The sequence below is a fragment of the Taeniopygia guttata genome, chromosome 1 (genome assembly GCF_048771995.1).
Source record: "Taeniopygia guttata chromosome 1, bTaeGut7.mat, whole genome shotgun sequence".
Taxonomy (NCBI): Eukaryota; Metazoa; Chordata; class Aves; order Passeriformes; family Estrildidae; genus Taeniopygia; species Taeniopygia guttata.
Window position 1 is genome coordinate 107,898,487 of NC_133024.1, and position 19,291 is coordinate 107,917,777.

The window sequence follows — 19,291 nt, forward strand, 5'->3', positions numbered from 1 at the left end:
CCCAGCCCATCCCACCCACAGCTCCTTGGCACGAAGTCACCCCTGCCAGGCAGGAGGACTTTGGGGAACAGGGAGCAAGCCCCCATCTGCCAGGACCAGAAAGCCCCAGGCAGTGTGGGCACAGACCTGTGAGGAAGGTCTCCATGAGCTCACTGTGGGTCATTTTCACAATGGTCCTCCCAGAGTAGGTTGCAAGTGTTGGATCAGCACCATAGGACAGTAACAGGCGGACAATTTCCAAGTGGTCATTTTCGACCGCGTCGTGGATCGGTCTGGTGTGAAATAAAACAAAAACCACGGCGTTACATTTTCACTCAACAGTATTATGCAAATATTTTTGACAAGAAACTTCTGACTGTAGATCAAAGCTATTTATAGAAAGTAGCACTATTAATACAGCTGCCAATCATCTTATTATCGGTTTTACTTGCACATCATCCCCCTCCCCTCTTGTCTTCAGTCAGACTGCTCAGGGCACATATGTCTGTTACATCTACTCCTTGCTGTACACATTTTCGAGGGACAGTAAAATAATTACACTGCTGTAACAGAAAGCAGGAGTTTGTGTGAAGCCTCACAAACATCATTTTGCTGCAAGTCACTCTACCGTTCCAAATCTCTGCCATATAACAGCGTGCTGTGGAGCAAGGCTCATTCAGCCTGCCTCTGGGCAAGCAAGGAAATCAGTTACCCGAAGCTCCTAAATTATGTACACAGAAATAAGTTATGAAAATTTGCTTGGAATTAAACTTCCGTGCAGAACATCCTCTTTAAACAGTACTTGTAAATATATTTGCAGCACAATTCAACCCTTGTAATCAGAGAATAGAAAAACCATGTTATTTTAAGTGTAGTCCACCCAGAAATTAAAGCATTTCATGCGGCGTGAGCAATCTATACAAGCTCCACATAGATTTTGTGAGCCTTCAGAAGGATTATTCATTAATACACAGGCCTGCAATTCCAGGTTTAGAATTCCTTATCGCTAATTATAAATCGCATTAACTTCTGCCTTTAAAATTGATTATACGTAACGGGAAGTTGTCTGGAAGTAGAACTTATTACCCTTCAGACTAATGAAGATGTGCTAAAATCCCATCTTTTCCTCAGACAGCAAGAGCAGGGAACTAAGAGCAGAGTCCAATGCGTGGACAGTGATCACAGCAGTCCAGCTCAGCACTGCGCTCCTCCCTTGGGCAGCCAACGCTGCTGCCCCCAACAAGGCTGTCAAGCCCTCAGGGAGCTTGTATGAAAAGGCAAGGAAGGACTTTAAGCAGGATCACACACCGCCTTCCTGGAAAGCTTTCACAAAGATGTTACCAGGGGAAGTCATCTGGAAGCACAGCCAAGGGAACCTCTCCGCTCTGCCTCCCCATCTGCCGAGCAGCGCTCAGCTGACAGCCAGGCTTCAACTCCCTCCTGTCACATCCCAGCACTCCTGCCTCTCAGGGCCATGTCCCCTCAGAGTCACCACTGCTTTGGCATGACCTGGGACACATGAAAGCTCGGGACAAAGGAGAGGAGGATCAAATCAGTCAGCAGAGGATGGCACACCACGGTTTTCCCATCTATCACACAGCATTGCTGGTAGGAGGGGGAGGAGGGTGACTGGTAAGTCTCAGAAAGATGTTCCCACACATCTGGATTTACTCCAAGTACTTTCCAAAAGACAGCGATTTAGGGTGACTAACAGCTACATGTGAAGGGTTCTTGCTTGTGTCCATCTTGCTGGAAAGCTGCATGTCATATAGGTTTGGACATGAGCACAATATACTGACTTGAGGAGGTGCACCTGGGGACTTGGTGGTTTGCTCCCTATGGAAAGAGGGCTTATCCCATGCTGCCTGCCTCCCAAACACCCCATGCCACCAACAGAGTGAAGAAACAGGTCCTCAAGCTGCTGAGCACAGTCCTCAGTCCAGCTTGTGCCAATCCTCAGACCCCTGGCAGCAGAGAGCACATCATGTGGATACCTTCAAAGCCCACCATACCAGTCTTTGGAAAGCCACCTTCACCTATTTAAGACTAGAGAGGTCCACGAGGATCACAGGCAAAGGGTCAGGATATCCTTTCTCAGTTTGGAAGGAATGCCTCTAAAATAACACTGAGACTGATGCCTTTGAGACAGAGAGTGTTGGAGGAGCCAACATTCCCCTGGATTCCCCTGCAAGTCTCACCCTCCCACCTCCACCTACTGACTCAGTGCTTCCCCACAGGGAAGCGTGACAGGATCCGGTCAGTGCTACATCACAGCGTCACATCCCAGCGACACCAAGCAGGAGGCAACAAATAACAGAGGTGCCCACACGGAGGCTGCAGAAGTATCTGGTGTTTCTTGCTGTCAGCAAGCATCTGAGGCCTGAGCTGCTGGGTCATGGCACTCTGAGCATCTACAGCAGGAAAGGTCAGCCTTGCTGCAAAAACCCTCCTGTCCCCCACTGGGCATGAAGCATCCCTGGCTGAAAGTCTGGCAACAGGCAGCAGGAGCAGATCAGAGCTACGGCTGTCGCCGAGTGCTGGCAATGCTCCTTCTCCCCCACTCCCTCGCTTCACTGGAGTCTTTAATTTTGAACTCTTTTGAAATTTTATTTCAGAATTACGATTTTCTGGTTTTGGGAGGGGGCTGAGGAGTGTTGTGGGATTATTGGTTTGTGGGTTTTCTTGTTTGTGCTTGGGGTTTTTTTAAAACTGACTTACCTAAGTGGCTTTTGAAGCAGTAATGAATTCAAGATGATCCCTTAACTTATTAAAAACAGCATCTAAATCACCGCCCAGTGTTTCAATTGATTTAACGACACTCAGACGAGTTTATTAAAGGGTGCCTGGGCATTCCCCAGGAAGGAAAAATTGCAGCACATGGGCTGTAATCCTGTGATGGAACCTCCTTCTGCCTTTTTACAGGTCACCAAGCCCAACGTGGTGCTGCAGACAGAGGCAGCAGGGCAGGTAGCGGGGCAGGCAGAACCAGATTCATCATCTGAGAGTACACAGGGAGGCTGCCTGGGCATGAGAGGGGAATTTATAGAGGCATGGGGAAGGAAAGGCATAGTAAGGCAGTGCGGAAGAAGGAAGAACAATAAATAGAAGGAAGCAAAGAAAACACTGCCGGGGATGGGGGGGTGGGCGGGGAAGGAGATTCCCCATAGATAAGTTAAGGGAGAAAAGGCCAAAACAGAGCACTGACAGACTCTTTTACTGGCTAGAACAGCTTCTTGGCAAGCTCACGAGCGAGACCATGCAAAGGCACAGCTATTTGTTTGCTTCTCCCAGCAGGGCCAGCAGAGGAGGGAGTATTCTTCAGTCTTGGCAGAGTTTAACCATCCTCTTTGTAGGATGCAAAAGCAACTACTGGAATAGGCAACTTCTTCAGATGTGAAAATAAAAGAAGATCCCTGGGACTCCTCTCCTGGGCTGCTCTGCCATGCAATCTCTTCCACCCTGAGCATCGTGGAAATAAACACTCTCCATCCCTAATGGTGCAGTTAACCTAGCACAGCTAGTTTCTAAAACAAACCCTTCAAAAGGTCCCAGAAGGAGCTGGGGACATTCGAGAGCTGCAATATCCTACAAAAGACACACATCTCAACCCTCTCTTGTGTACTGCCGAATTCTTCCTACTATTTTTACTGCCACTAGAGTTAGGAAAACACTTCACTGGGGGTTTATCATTCCACCACCAAAATAATAAACTATTTAGACCAGTCAGGGTTTGCTCTCAGCCTTTCAGGCACCACCAGAACTCTCCTCACTGCGGTAAGAGGTGTTGTAAGTCGCTGGGCAATGCCATATTTTGGCGTTTTGTTTTTATTTCCACCGCTCTGTTACGCAAGGCTGCCCCACGGAAGAGGCAAGGCAGGAGTTGCAGGAGGGCAGCCTCTTCTGTAACGCAATTAGCTGCTGGAAGGTATGGCTCTGCCAGGACCAGCTGAAAGGACACAGGAAAAGAGCCATCTTGGCATGGTTCTCACAGGGAAAAAAAAAATTAAAAAAAGGCTGAGCTCATCAGCTGCCAGCGGGAAGGATACAGCAAAAGTGGCTGCAGAGAGAGAATCCAGCGAGAGAACTCTGAAGCAACGAACAGGCAGGGGATGTCTGTATTTTTGGCATGTGGCTTTGTTTCTATAATGGCAAGGGTTCAGCTAGGGCATGCTGCAGAGGTAAGAGGAGAACAGCGAGATAAAGCCAAATACACGCGGCAAACAGCCTTGCTAATGTCAGTTCCAACACCCCTAGTGGAGCTACTGCACTTACTGGGGTCCTGTCGGGGAAGGGAAGCTCTCACCTCTTAAGCACGGTCTATTATTATTTATAGGTAAGACGATTAAGGGCCCTTAGTGACTGCAGCACCTCGGAGACAGGTCTTAAAGATCTCCGGGTTCTACAATAATCTTTGATTAGGCACTAATTGAGCAGCAGAGTGCTTGTGTATTCAGGGTCTGCAGGCACTGCATGTGGTCTATCAGCCTCGAGTTTAAGGGGAAAAACATCCAAGACCTACCACATTTAGCCTGGCCAGATGTGCTGTGAATAGGGCAGAGGGGCACATCCTGCGCAGAGCTGGGCTGAAGGGAAGGGCTGCACCATTCCTACACCCCAAACATTGTCTCCTCACTGCCCCTGCACCAGTCTGGCGCTTTGTTTGCTTCTGGCTTCACCGAGATTTCTGATACCTTAGGAACCAGAGGCTGAAGGCCTGCCTCATCCCAAAACAGGCACAGCAGAGCAGCACCATCATCAGAGCACCCGCAGCGTTTCAGACAGGACCGAGAGCTGCACAGACTTCACAGAACTTTCCTGCATCCTTCACATTCACACGGACATCCTGCACAGACCAAACCCATATCCTCACAACTTTTCAGAGCGTCCTCCAAAAAGCTGGTGGCTTTTTGAAGAAGCAGCAAGGAACAGAGCCCAGAGGTGCAGGTGACCCCCAAGCTGCCTCAGCAGCACAGCTGTGCTGGCACAGCACACGCAGCTGCATCAGTTACAGCACTGCTCTGTGCTGCTTTACATTAACAGCCTGAACAGAACCACACACATCCACTGCCACGGTCTGCGGGCTCGAGAGCTTCCACAGCACCACCAGAAGTACCTTTGGATACGTGAGGGGGCAGAGGGGAAAATAAAAAGCAAATTCAGAGTCATCAGAAAAGCAGGGGAGAAGGACAAGTCTCCATTGATGGTGTGCTTTTTGGATTTTGTTTTGGAGGCTTTTTGTTGTCATTTTTTAATACTTCACTGAATTTACAAGGGTTTTAATGTTTTGGATTTTAATTTTAAAAGCAACACAGCTGAGGAAGACTGACACATCTTTCCTCCTAAGTTAAAGGAGAAAAACCTTCAAGAGAGAAACAGGACCTGTCTTACGGATGTCCTGAGTTACTCTGCAGAGACAGAGCAGTCTGATCCTGCCAAAAGGCAGTGCACTACACAGATCCAAAGCTCCTCACAGAAACTTCTGCTCTCTGTCCCGCCCAACTCAGACCATCTTTCCTCTGTGTATTCGTTGTGTTCTGGACTCTTGCTGTCTGTTGGCAGCTTTCCAAATGAAAAGCAAGTCTGCCCTCAGAAAAGAGAGGCAACAGCACGCTGAATTCTGACATTGCCATCTATGATCAGATCATCATTATGTTCATTTCTAAAATTCATTTTCCCAAAAACAACTTTTCAAGGTACACTGGCCAAGTTTTTTCTTGAAAATCTGCTCCATCTGTGACTAGAAATCAAAGGTGGACTCTGAACTGGCAGGTGATTAAGACTGCTCAGACACTTCCCAGGGATAATTTTTCTATATAGGTTATTCCAGCGAGTGAGACAAAAATAATTTAGGATTCTTTTTACGGTAACTCACCGCTGTTGCACAGGTCACATACAAAAGCTGAAGGCAGCAGAAAATGCGAGGCTGTTTGTCAGCCTGGAGAGCTCAGAACTCTTACAAAGACGTGGGCGACAGAGGAGGAATCTGACAATCCAGTCGGGGTTTTAATGTTTCTCCAAAAAGCTTTCCTTTGGGCTGTGATGGGCTGATGATGGGCCGGGAACAATGGACCATCATGAACTTTTAATGGACCATCCTAACCAGACCCCTTTTTGTTTTCCTGACTCCTCCCTTCCCAAGTTAATAAATAAAGAGCTTAAAAACAAAAGAAACAGGCTCTTAGTTACGCTAATTTTACCTCCCTGGCTATTTGGATGGTGATAGGGAAGGCGATAAACCATTTAAGATAACAAGCTGCAGGGGATTCGAAGAATACAAAGCGACCTGTCCCCAAAATGCACAGACTGAATAACAGCTCTGCATATGCTCAGGACAAGTTACCCCAAGGTCAGCCTCGCAGAGGTGGTCAAAGAGGCGCTTTAGGAGATACACAAGAAGCTTAAAAACAAGGTCCAGAGCAGCATTTTTTTTCTCCACAAAGCTAAAAACAAAAGCTCACTATCTATTCTGCCAGCACAGGAACTAAGCACCCCTACTATTCTGTGAAGGAAACGAAAAAAAAGGCTAATTCGGGATTAAAAAAAGAAAAAAGAAAACGTAAACCCAAAATATCAAATGAGTAGTCAGTTTAACCGTTCAGCAAACAACATTTTTACACAGCATCTACAGGACTCGCACACCCGATGGCCACAAAAGCCTGAAGTGCTCTCAGAAGTGACCCTGCTAACAAGGCTAACTCCACTCTTCTGGCACAGCTCAAAGGAGCTGCAGGGCACAGGAGCAGGGCTGCAGCTCAAGCATCACTCCTTCCTGCCCTGCAGCTGGCAATTCCACTGACTAACAAAAACCAACCAAAGCACAGACTTATTAAAATTCCCAGAAGAAAAAAAAAAAAGAAATTACGCTGAACTCGAGCCCCAACAGAAGCGAGTCCCAACAGCAGCGTGTCCCCAGTTCTTCATTAACCAGAGAGCAGAGGAGGGCACGAAGCCCTGCATGCCCCTGCCCAAGGACCAGCAGCAAGGCAGCCCTGACTGCTTCGAGCATTCCAGGGTGGCACCAGGGGAGGATAATGGAGAGGCAGAGACCAACCAGGGGGTGCTGCTCACCTGGTTCCATCCTGGGCGCTGCAGTTGACATCCGCGCCGTACTCCAGGAGATGCCGCACGATGCTCAGCCAGCCCCGGGCACAGGCTTCGTGCAGGGCGCAGTAACCCGCGTTGTCTCGATGGTTCACATCACATGCCTTGTTTTCCAGACAGTACAGAACCACTTCCTGGAAGCGGGAAGGAAAAAACAGAGAGCATCAAGTTATTTATTGTCGTGTCAAGGTGCAAATCTCTCTGCTTGAAGGAAAAAGGTGGGGGGAAGAGGTTAAACACAAAATCCCTATGAAATGTTAAGTTGCCCTTTATGAGATGGGTCAGTCAAAAGGAGAATAAAAGGGGAAGCTGTTGACAGTCCAGTCTGCTCAGGAGACACAGCAGAGACTTCCCTGAGCAGACTAATTTGGGCAAGTGACACTGAGAGCTCCATGCCTTGCAGGACACCCTGTAACCCCCAACATCAGAACTGTCACAGAGGGAGAACATAAAAATTTCACAGACAAAACTCAGTGTTCCACTTCTGAGAACTTCTACATGTAAAGCTAGTGGGAAGGTTGTTACTCTTACATCTGCATTTTTTAACAGAAAATTCTGCGAGTGCAACAGCAGCACAGCCAACGTCAGTTTGATTTTAAAAGAAAAAGTGCATGACCCGAAACAAAACACATTTAAGACACACAAAGGATGGCTTGCTATCAGCAAACAAAAACCAGCCTGGCTCTATCGAGACTGGGGAAATCCCATTTTCACCCACCCCGGTTTTCTGCATGCAGAAGTAAAGGCAGGCGCCAGGTTCCAATAACGAGCCCGGCGCCGCAGGAAGCCATGTGAATTTAACACAATTCATCTTGCAGTCAAATACACCACGCTCCAGAGCCTGGGCCAGACTCAGCTCTGCGCTGCCGTGCAGCCTTGGAACAATGACTGCTCCATCACTCAACCGAAAATTTAGGATGGTGCAAGTCTTCCTCGACTTGTGCCGGATGCAAAAGAAGGCAAAACAAAACACATTTCTAAGAGATGTTCCATGCATAAAACAGCCCCCACGTTCCCAGATTAGTGGTAAACCATTAATTTTGCATTTGAGTGACATCCTTGCAAAGCCAGATACGGCACGGAGGGGGGCAAGTGCTTGTTTTGCCAAACCAAGAGAATAAAACGACGTCGGGCGCAGTGCATTTATTCCTCCCGTTTCAAAATAAACCAGAAAGCCCGCAATAATCTGTGCTCTGGGTACACCTGACTCAAGAGCTGGTATCCAGGATACAGCATGAAGCTGCTCTTTTAGCAAGCCCTCACCAACCAGCCTAGAGCCGAGAGCTAATGAGCTGCCTGTCCCAAGCTCCAGAGCATCCCCTCCAATGCCACGGGGGATGCACCCACTGGTTTAACACAGGACCCCCACAGTCCCACCTCTCACCAAACAGGGGCTCTGAACACTCCTGCTAATCAGCCCAAGGGCCAAAACTCAGCCCAGAACGGATGCTCTTTACCCTGCACATGCTCAAGCCCATAAGAAAAGGGCTGTGCAAAATTATACTCTGGAGCTATGAATTTTCCTTCAAAGCAGAGACCACCCTGCCAGGCAAATTAGCAGATGGATAAAGGTAGCAGAAGCAGCTGCCGTATTCAGCACCACTTTTCGCATGCAGTTACCATTTAAAATAGACTTTGCAACTCAAAATAAAAGATGTTTCATCTATTTTTGTAGAAAGGAAATACTCATCCTAGGGTGGAATACCTACTACTGGACAAAAAAGCTAATTTTGTCGGGCAATTCTGTGTTAAGAGGCTATAAGAAGAATGTCATTAACCACAAAATGTAACCAGAAAGACCATAAAACTCTACATTGTTAATTAATTAAATGCCTCATTAACTTTTTTTTTTAACATGATTTATTCAATTTACAAAAAAATTAGCCACCACTGCCAAATACAGGAACATGTGGTGCCACAAACACACTTTTGGTTTCACAAGCATTTCTCGCTAGGGTTCGGGGAAGGCTGTGAGAGTGCCACAGGGCAATTTAATGTCTGTTCAGGTGCTCTATTTAAACCAGCATTCTGAAAATCACCCACAGTTAATCCAAAGAGCCAAACTAGAATATAACCAGACACCTCCACCTCTGCTTCTTGCAGTTTCTTATCCAAACTCCAAACAGTAATGTCAAAGTATGCACATATGCATGGTCCATCCTCATATGCAAGGAGCTGCCCTTCTTATATACTCCTCCTCCAGGGGAAGAGCTCAGCATCCCCCAGGCTCCAAGAAGCACTATTCCCTCACATCCAACCTCGAGACACAGCCCTTGGATCAGGCATTATATGCTGAGCCTTAACACTTCCCCCCAGCATCATACCAAAGCCCTGGAGTGGTGTCCATTCCTGAGCAGGATGCAGGAGCCCTGCAGGAGCTGTGCAGGGGCAGGATGCTGCTCTGGAGCTCCTGCTCCTGTGGCAGTGACACTGGGAACTCCCCATGCCTGGATAAGCCCTGCCTTCACATGTGTTGAAATGCCCTACCACACACCACACACTTCACTCATTTCACTGCCTTCCCAGGAAGGATTTAGTAACAAACTGACGGAATTTTCCCAGTCCGCTGTCATGGTTTCACCCCAGCCAGCAGCCAAGCCCCAGGCAGACAACTCACTCCCCCACCAGCAGGACCAGGGTGAGAATCAGAGCAGCACAAGGGTCAAAGGTGGAAAACTCATGGATTGGGATAAAGACAGTTTAATAGGAAAAGCAAAAGCCATGCACACAAGCAAAGCAAAACAAGGAATTCATTCACTGCTTCCCATGGGTGTTCAGCCATCTCCAGGAGAGCAGGGCCCCATCCCACTTATTGGTCACTTGGGGAGACAAACATCACTCCAAACATCCCCCTTCTCCTCCCCCAACTTTATACTCTGATCCATGATGTCACACGGTCTGGAATATCCTGGAATATCCCTTTGGTCAGTTTGGGTCACTTGTCCTGGCTGTGTCTCCTCCCAGCCTCCCATGCACACCACTCTCCTCACCAGCGTGGCAGCAGGAAAAGCAGGAAAGGCCTTGGTTCTGTGTAAACCCTGCTCAGCAGTAACAAAAACATCCCTATATTATCATCACTGTGTTCAGCACAAATCCAAAACACTGCCCCATACCAGCCACTGAGAAGAAAATTAACCCTACCCCAGCCAAACCCAGCAAATCCAGACACACACCAAAAAGCAATGTGAGGCAGAAATACAGCCAGTGTTTCCTCTCACATCAAATTCATTACACAAGCCTTTTGTAATTTTTTTCCCAAAAAGACTCTACGCTCCCTGTAATTCCCTCTTCACAAAAAGTAAATTACAGTTTTAAGACTACCATTATCTCAAGTCATTTGTTTCAAATGGGAAAAACAGAATGGATTCGAGAGTGGCCATACATTGGGATGAGCTGGTAACATCCTGCTGAAGCAGAAGCCTTGGAAGGGAAAGGCAAAGCTTCCCACCAGCTTCATCAGGGATTTCCAGGGCCGAGGACCATTTGCTGCACTGTCTTTAAGTAGCCTTGCTGGCTGCAAGCCCTGCAATTTATCTGACCAGACACAAGCCACACTTCTCCTTCGATATTTCACACTGGGGTCAGCTTTGCACACCAAACAGTATCCTGCTCGTGTCCTGCTTCCTGCGGACATCTGGGGCACATCTGCACGGCGGCACTGGGAGCAGGGCAGGGGCTCATGGCCTCCAGCACTCAGCTCCCCTTGGGTCCAGGAGTGACACACACACACACAGCCTGCCAGCACCTCTGCCTGCTGAAGGGTTTGGAGTGGGATCTCTGCACAGCCTCAGGGCATCCCTGCTGCACAGGCAGGCAGGCTGCCAAGGGCAGGCACGAGCTCATCCGGTCTCAGGGCAATACAGCATTCCTGCCAGGGCTCGGTGGTGCCCTGCGGTGCCAGCCGCTTCCAGCTCCGAGTCCTGAATCAGCACTGGCTCCCTCTGCAAGCTGTGGCCCTGATGATGCAAACCTCCCCTGCCACTGAGCTGGCAAAGGGCTGCCATGGCAGCAGCCAGGGAAACCCCCGTGCCCACCAGAGGTTGCTGCCCTGCTAACAGGGATGGCAGAAAACTGACCTGTGTACTTGCCACAGGTCACAGACCAGCATATTACCTTGACTCATCCCGATTTTTCTTTTTTTTTTTTTACATAGAGGAATTTTTTACTTCTTCACCAATCTCATTCTTTGTGCAGACAAAGGAAGTTCAATTCAACTTTCTATTATCAAGAAAAATCCCTCAGCTATGGAGCGTCCATGGATGACAAAAGTATCACAGCTCACCATGGGCCAGACATAGCTCCGACAGGGTGGCACAGCCACCCACCACTCTGAGCCTCAAAAAACACAGACAACACCAGATTCTGGCAGCAGTCTGAGTGCATGGACTGGGCTCTTTCCCTGCCCTGCATTCCACCAGCAACAGAACCAACTGCTGCATGGTCAACACCACCTGAATAATCAAATCAAATGAGCTGAATATTTAAGCCTCTTAAAAAATATGTTGTTCACTTGAACTTTTGAGGGAATTCAAGTCAGAAAATGAAAATCCCCAACCAGCTGATAATGGGAAGGCATGGTGGCACACAGTGTTACCCACACCTTGGCAAGCCTGGGTATCCCCAGCTTTATGCAGCCAGCCAATTTGATAGCAGAGAGCTCCTGCTGCCAAAGCAAATGCAGAGCCCTGGGGCCCTGCTTGAGGAGGATGTCAGCTACGCTTGGGAGCTGCTCCCATTGAGCTGTGCTCAGCAGAGGTGCTGGGCACAGAAAGCCAAGTGCTCAAGCATACTCACCCTGACAGGCCCCATGCAGGAAGAAAAGACACACCGATAGCTTGGAGCACGTGCTACAGCACATTTTGATTTGGGACCCACAGAAAATTAAACCATTTAAATTATGGAGAATTCCATTAAAGTGTTGTAACAACCACCTCTCCCAGCTACAGCTGAAGTGCCCTGGGTTAGAAGAAGTCTTTGTCTAAGGTAAACAAAACCTTTCCAATAAACCCTGCCTTCCAGAGCTGGACAAGGTCTTGCTCCACACAAAGCTCTCTCCAGCTACATAAAGGGCATTTCAAGGTTCCAGCAAATCCCCAAGGCTGGGCAGGCCTTACCCAGACCCGGGCTGATGCCACCTTCCCACGTGGGGCTCAAGCCCAGCCCCAAGGTCCAAGCAGCCCTCTCAGCAGCACAGCAAGCCCTGCAGCCATGCCGAGGGCAGCAGGCACTCTCTGCAATGAAACACCTCTGCAGCAGATCTGAAACTGAGCAGCAACGACGCTCATACCTACATGCCCATATTTCCCCAATAAAAGCGTGCTTCAAAACGGCCGAGCCAAGGGATTCATCGGTTTCTGATTTTTGTAGCAACAGGGGGCCCCTTTCATTAGACAACATTGTTCCAGCTACACCAAGCAGCTCCAGACGCCGAGTATAAAGCATGCAGAGTGCTCCTATGATGTGTCTGATCATGCAAGAGGACACTCTAAGCGCTACATCCTGTGTCACATACCAGATACTCCTTGGAGAGAAGAACAAAAATAAAACCCTGCTCCTAAACTACACCCTCTTCACAAACAACAAAAGCAGAAAACATACAGCTTATTAAAGATCACCACAAAGATTACTTGGGAGGAAAAAAGAAAAAAAAGGCATTCATTCTGTTTGCAGATGGTTTATATCTAAAGGGAAGTGAGGGTTACCAATAAAACTTTACCCTTTGCTCATTCCCGTGGGATGCTGCTCACCCTGCATCCCTGCAGTGTGGGGAGTCATTCCCACAGCAACCTGCCTCCAAACCCCACACACCAGCAAAGGGACCGCAGCAGGGGAATGGGGGCTACAACTTTCAGCGACCAAACGCTGCTGCAGTCCGCACAATTTCCACCTAGGGATGCCGGGAAGAGGATTTTAACTTTTGAAACGAAAACACCATCCCGCAGGGCGCCGGGGGAGCCTCACCTCATATCCCAGGCGTGCCGCCCGCTGCAGCAGCGTCTCCCCCGCGTTCTTGTTGACGATCAGGCGCCGCGCCTCGGGCGGCATGGGCCGGCCGGGGGTCGTGTCGGGCGGGGGGCTGGCGAGGGGCAGCGGCAGCGGCAGCGGCGCGGGCGTCTGCGGCAGGCGCTCGTACGGCTTCTGCTCCAGCGCCTTGGCCGGCGACGAGTCGCAGTCCGAAGCCGGCTCCGGTCGCTTCCTGACTTTCCTCGTCACCGTTACCTGTCAAACCCATGATGGTGAGGGGTTTTTATCTTTGCACAGTAAGTGACGGGACTGTATTTTGTCAGCAAGGAATCACGCTTTTCCGCTCATATTTAATTTTTAAAGGAAGTCCCGCTACAGCTTTTAAACACGAGATGCTTCACCCCGAAACAGTGCCTTCAACTAAGGTTAAGAAAAGCAAACACAAAATGTGCAAAGCACCCACAGACAAATCTGAACGCAATCCCCGCTACGCTGCATGCATGACAGTGCGTTAGGTTTAAGCAAGCTGGCTCTGCCTTCTCAGCGGCTGGTGGACAATTAAGTCTAAATAAAGATACCTTATCTTCAGCATTTTCGATATCTGTGGTGTCATCCCCTGTCAGAGATGACCTCCTTCTCCTCTCCTGCAGTGCCAAGTGTTTTGTTTTACACTGACGTTTCCCTGATGGCTTCTCACACTCGCTGTATTTCGGCATCAGAGATGCATGTTGGAAATCCTCCTCTTCGTCTGTGTACAGCCCATCTGTCTTCCGGCTTTCTTTAATTTTCTGCTGTTTGGCAGCCAACCTCGAGGCTGGAGTACAGCTTGGCTGAGCCTGCCTTTTGCTGTTTGCATTGGTGGATGAAAGGCTCTTCATGTGCGGAGACACCGGGAATACGGGCAAGCCTAAATGGGAAGGAAAGGCATTACACATCGCACGGTGCACTAAAAGGAAAATGCATTGCTAGCACTTAACACAAGCTCCTCACTGCTTAAGAGATCTACAATTACATTTTCAAATGGTTAATATTTTAAGCGTTCCACATCCAAACTGTAAATAGCATCTCTCCCGTTGACACCACGCTAGCGGTTATCGGGCTCTAATAAAAATCCTGAATGAAAAGCCCCACGCAGGTGCCGGGCAGTGCCAGGGCCGTGGGGATGCGTGCCAGGCCAGCTTGGCAGTGCCACAGCCCAGGAACCACGGGCAGAGTGGAACAGCTGCAGGGAAAACTCGCCTCCTTACTTAGGACTGCCTGATCTGAAGGGGAACCAACTCCTCCAGCAGCCTGGGCCCAGCCCGGCTTGTCTCAGTGGGGTGTAAGTGCAGACACAGGGATGGCGAGGGAAGATGGGACAGGAACAAAGGTGGGAGCACGGATCAGATTTTAATAGCACGGTGTGCTGGTTTTGCATCATGGAAGTGATGTTTTGGGAGAGGTGGGAACGTTGAGCTTAGTCCCAAGATGGCCCTAAGACAAGGAACACCTCCTTGGCAGCATTTTAACTTCCAAAACAAGCCAAGAGAAGAAAGACTACTCAAGGAGCCATCCCTACAGAAGCTCTGTGCAAGCTCTCTATCAGAAAGCATAGGGATTTTGCAGGAAAAGCAATCAGATGTTTTTTTCCCTCAAGAACTGCATTCAGAAGTGAGTCTTTCTGGGACACTGGGACAGTAAGGCCAGTACACTCTGCTCCCTGTGGCAGGATACTGGCAGGGCTGGGTTTTCTCTGGGGGTTAGCTCCAACAAGCTGGATCCCACAATCTGGGCCACATGCAAAAAGCATGGTTAGTTTTGGGGTTTTTTTTTTTGGAGTGCAAGCAGGCTTACAACAAAACAAGGACAGGAAAGTTGACTTTTTATAGTCTGAATTTCCCTTGGGAGAAGAATTGAGGTGACCTCAGAACCAACTTCTCTGCAGAAAAATTAAAGGTTGCTAGAAAGGAAGGGACACTTCAGCCAAACAATACCACACTGCCAAGGGAAGGTGTGGAAAAAACTTTGAGAACTTGAAAGAAGCTCCCTTGCTCTGAGAAGTCTCTGAAGTGATGCTACTTTCAGAATAGAAGAGATGGCAGGAGCAAATAAGCAGGCACTCAGAGGAAAGACACCCTTACTTAAAAGAGATTCGGTCTGGAAGCAGTTGGTAAAAAAGAAAATAAAATCCAGAATCCTCTTGGTGGGCAGTTTCACACTTTAGTCTTCCTTTAAATAGATCTGTGAAAGCAACTCACAGAAGGCTTTCTAGATTAAGGATGAAAACAGAAATCCCTCAGTTCTTTTGAGCCACTTTCTAGAAAAAGACACATACCACGGCTTGCCAAGCAGATGTCAGGGAATTTATGGGACACATGATGTGCAGATTGTTCAGCAAAAATCATGCAAGTTTTTCAGGCTTTGCAATACTGAAAGATGGCACCTAGTCATAGGCTGAGCCTATGGATGGCAAGGCTGTCTTCCCAACCCTGTAGATAGCACAAAGTAAGGAAAATGTTTAATTCTCATGTTCCCAACTAACTTAATTGAGTAGCGTGTGAAAAGCCCAATTCCAATACAGAAGTACCATCATTACCTACTTAATCACTTACTAAAGAAAAAAAAAGATGGAAAAGATGGAAAGCAACAGCAAGGAGCTCTGGTGAGTGCAAATGGAACAAACAGCTGCATGCAGAAAAACTGCAATAGAATTAAAAACTCACAGGTCTGGAGAAGGACAGAAATACTGAAAGGATGGAGGAAAAAAAAAAACCACAGGAAGCTTATCTCAAAGAACTGCAGGCTTTCCCATGCAGCGATGCCAAGGCATTGAAAGCAGAAGTTTAATCACCACAAAAAATGCATACTCCTGTGTGCAAACTCCACATCAACTCTGTGCTTCACTCTGACCCTCCACAGTGGTGACAGCAGGCACCAGGCTGAATGTGCACTGGAGCTGAGAGATGGAGAGTAGCTATGCTGTGAGCCCAGGAGCTTCAGGATCAATAACATTGCAATATGCCAGCACTACACAGAAAAAGCCAAGCATCAGCCTGGGAAATGCAAGACAAGAGGGGCAGAAAAGCAGCAAGCGATTGATTCTGGAAATCCCACCCCATCTTCCTGACCACGTGAAGAGAGAAATATAATAAGAGTGAGCAGGAATATACCTAAATATTCATGGGAAAAAAAAAAAAAAAAAAAAAAAAGAAAACCCAAACCAAAAACCCAAAAGAACTCAGGCCTCTGACTGATGTGGGTTGTGGCAAGTCTGACTCAGAGCAGGACCTGTCTCCTTTCCCGCAGGAGCGGCTGCTGCGAGGTCCGCAAGGAAAAGCAGCTGCGGGCACCTGAATGCTCACTTGTTCAGCTCCCCGCCAGCAGCTGCCTCCTGCTGCCTGCCAAGCCCACGGCTGCCACACTGCCTGCAGCCCCAGGCAGCTCCCAGGGGCTGGCACATGCTTCCCGGTGGGTGAAATCCTCTCCTCAGGGCTTTTGTTTCCGCGCTGTTCCAGCTTTCTCCTGCTGTTCCAGCTTTCCTCCCCGGGGCAGCATCAGGAGAGCTGGCGTTGCACGGCCGGCAGTGCAGTGGTATTGCTCAGTTGGGACTCCAGCACAGCCCCTGGCTTCTTCATGGGGCTGGGCAAGCAGTGCGATGCCCTAAAGCAGCAGTATCCCCACGCTCATGGACCTGCTGCACCCCAGAGACCCAGCTTTGCAACAGGATCACAGAACCATAGAATGGTTTAGGGTTGGAAGGGAGATCATCCCTTAAAGATCGTCCAGCTCCAACCCCATGCCATTGGCAGGGACACATTTCACTAGACCAAGTTGCTGAGAGCCCCATCCAACCTGGCCCTGAACACTTCCATAGGATGTGGCAGCCACAATTTCTCTGTGAAGCCTATTTCAGTGCCTCACCACTCTCACAGTCAAGAATTCCTTCCTAATAACCTAATCTAAGACTACACCCTCTTAAATCTGTTACCACTTGTCCTATCACTTTATGTCCTTGTCAAAAGTCCCTTGCCACCTCTCTTAGAGCCCTCTTTTAGGTATTGGAAGGTGCTATAATGTCCCGCCAGAGCCTTCTCTTCCCTGGCCTGAACAACCCCAACCTCCTCAGCCTGTCTTCACAGCAGAGCTGATCCAACCCACTGATTATCTTTGCAGCCTCCTCCGGACTTGCTCCAGCAGGTCCATGTTTCCCATGCTGGGGGCCCAACAACTGGACACAGCACTGCAGGCAGGGTCTGACAGCAGCAGAGCAGAGACAAAATCACCTCCCCCGACCTGCTGCCCACACTGCTCTGCATAAATCACAGCTGGAGTAACAAGTCCAGAAGTCAGAAACCTCCACATTGCCAGAGATTTGCAGGCAGGAGTGGCAAATCATCCTGCTAATGTTAGACTGAGGAAGTACAGAGGCAACCCTCCTGTCCTGTTATAGCCTGCTCCTTGGGATACAAGCAGCTGCCCAGCAGCAGAGACTACCACAACTGCAGGCAGTACTGAGCACAGAGAACAGCTGCTCCCAGCCCCAAACTGAAAAAAAAGCTGCAAGTGATAGTGTATATTCTCATATTGACAGTCTTTGCTTGTTTAAGAAAAGTTTGAGGACCAGTCCTGAGCAAGACAGACAAGCTGCAAGTCTCTGTCCCCATGAGACTGTCATGCAGAGGATGCTCTGTCACACAATGGGGGAAAATGTCCTCATCCCAGTCAACTAAGAATGAGGAGATTCAGAAGTTTACACTTCAACAGGGCTGGAGAAGCACCAGCAAAATTATCTGAATGATATCCACTGTCTTTGTACAATGAACAGCAAGGCACAATTTAGCCAAGTTTATGGTTTTATAGCAGCTTCCAAACCCAAGAGTTTTTTCATAGCCATATGAAAAACATTTTCAGGGCAACTGAATCTGAATGCCTTTGGGAATGGTGCATAAATTGGGACACTCCTCTTTTTCTTTCCCAAGGCCATAAGTTCATCACTGCCATAGGAGGGATTCCAGGGGAAAGTGAGAGCATCCTTATACAATACAGCTTCTTGTTAGTGACTCTCATTTGATCTCTACAAGGTATCTCTCTCTGAAAGTAGCAAGGTGAGGGGCAGAGGTGTTTGAGCTGATACCATGCTCACCAAGGCAGCACATAAAGCAAGGAAGTAAGAGTCAAAGCCCTTTTTTGTCCTTGGTTTGTTAAACCAAGTTTTGCTCTCCTACTGCACAAATCCTTTTGGATAGATCCTTCCCCATCAGTAAGCATGAAAGTTTGGGGGTTTCTGCCCTCAGATAATCCTACCAAGGAGAAGGACAGATGAGAAGCTTTAGGACCGAAGGAAAGCTAATACTTCTGCCAGTGACTGTTTCAGAGACACTACCAAGGAAAATCTTCATTGGCACAGGATGATCTGGACACGGTCTTTTCCATGGCATGAGACAAGAGGATCCACTCTCCTCATGCTTCTCTCTTTCAAGGGGATCTCAGCTAACCTATAGGTTAGGCCAGCTGGAATGTGAATGTCTTCCAGTCGATGAAGATCCCAGTTTTGTGGAGGAGGAAGGAGCCCAAATGCCATTTCACACAGCTCCCACTCCCAGAAACAGTCTTTCCTCAAAAACAAGCAGAGCGCTTGAAGAGGTAAGAGCAGGAAAAGAGAAAGAAGAGAAAAGGGGATGTGCCCTGTGCACTGTGTGATTCCATTCCCCATCAGTTCTCCAGCCAAGCTACAGCAGCACAGTGTTGCAGCGAAGGAGAAAAGCATCAGAGCAGAAAATGTGCCCAGGGGCAGAGGACAGTGAGGACAGGAGAGTGACCTGCCCATCCCAATGAAAATCTGGCAGACTGTATCCACAGGCTTTCCCCCAGGATAGGGTATGGACAGAAATGGGAGGGAGGATGGGGAAAGGAAGAAGTTGAGTGAGAGGTAAAGAAGAAGCCAAAAACAAGTCAAGGAAAGCTGATACACTTTTAGGAAGCAACCCCTTAGCACAGAGCTGCTGGAAGACCTCTTCCAAGGGGCCAGGAAGTGGGGTGCAAGGGACATGCTCAGGATGAACCAGCAAAGCATCTTTGTCAGGAGGAGGATGAGCTTTGCTCTGGAGCATATGGCCTGGGAAAGGCAGGGGAAGCCAGCAGTGCTGAGGGTGCTGGAGGCGTTGGGTTCCCAAGATCAAGAGCTGCTGTAGCGGTGCTGATGCTGTTTTAGAAGCTCACAGCCCCTCAAGCCCTACGTGTGGTTAAACACCCTTACACCAACCAGCAG

At 48.6% G+C, this 19,291-nt stretch overlaps 1 protein-coding gene across 9 annotated transcripts in view; it reads right to left on the bottom strand.

The window, feature by feature from the left end:
- BCOR (BCL6 corepressor) overlaps positions 1 to 19,291 on the bottom strand; it is an 82,190-nt gene that overhangs the window by 3,741 nt on the left and 59,158 nt on the right. For all 9 annotated transcript variants that reach the window (XM_012569506.5, XM_030282726.4, XM_072935067.1 and 6 more), the window contains 4 exons: positions 13,623 to 13,951; positions 13,042 to 13,299; positions 7,048 to 7,214; positions 127 to 272 (listed from right to left, as the gene is read on the bottom strand). In XM_012569506.5, the coding sequence (XP_012424960.5) occupies positions 127 to 272; positions 7,048 to 7,214; positions 13,042 to 13,299; positions 13,623 to 13,951 (900 nt within the window). The remainder of the gene's footprint in view (positions 1 to 126; positions 273 to 7,047; positions 7,215 to 13,041; positions 13,300 to 13,622; positions 13,952 to 19,291) is intronic.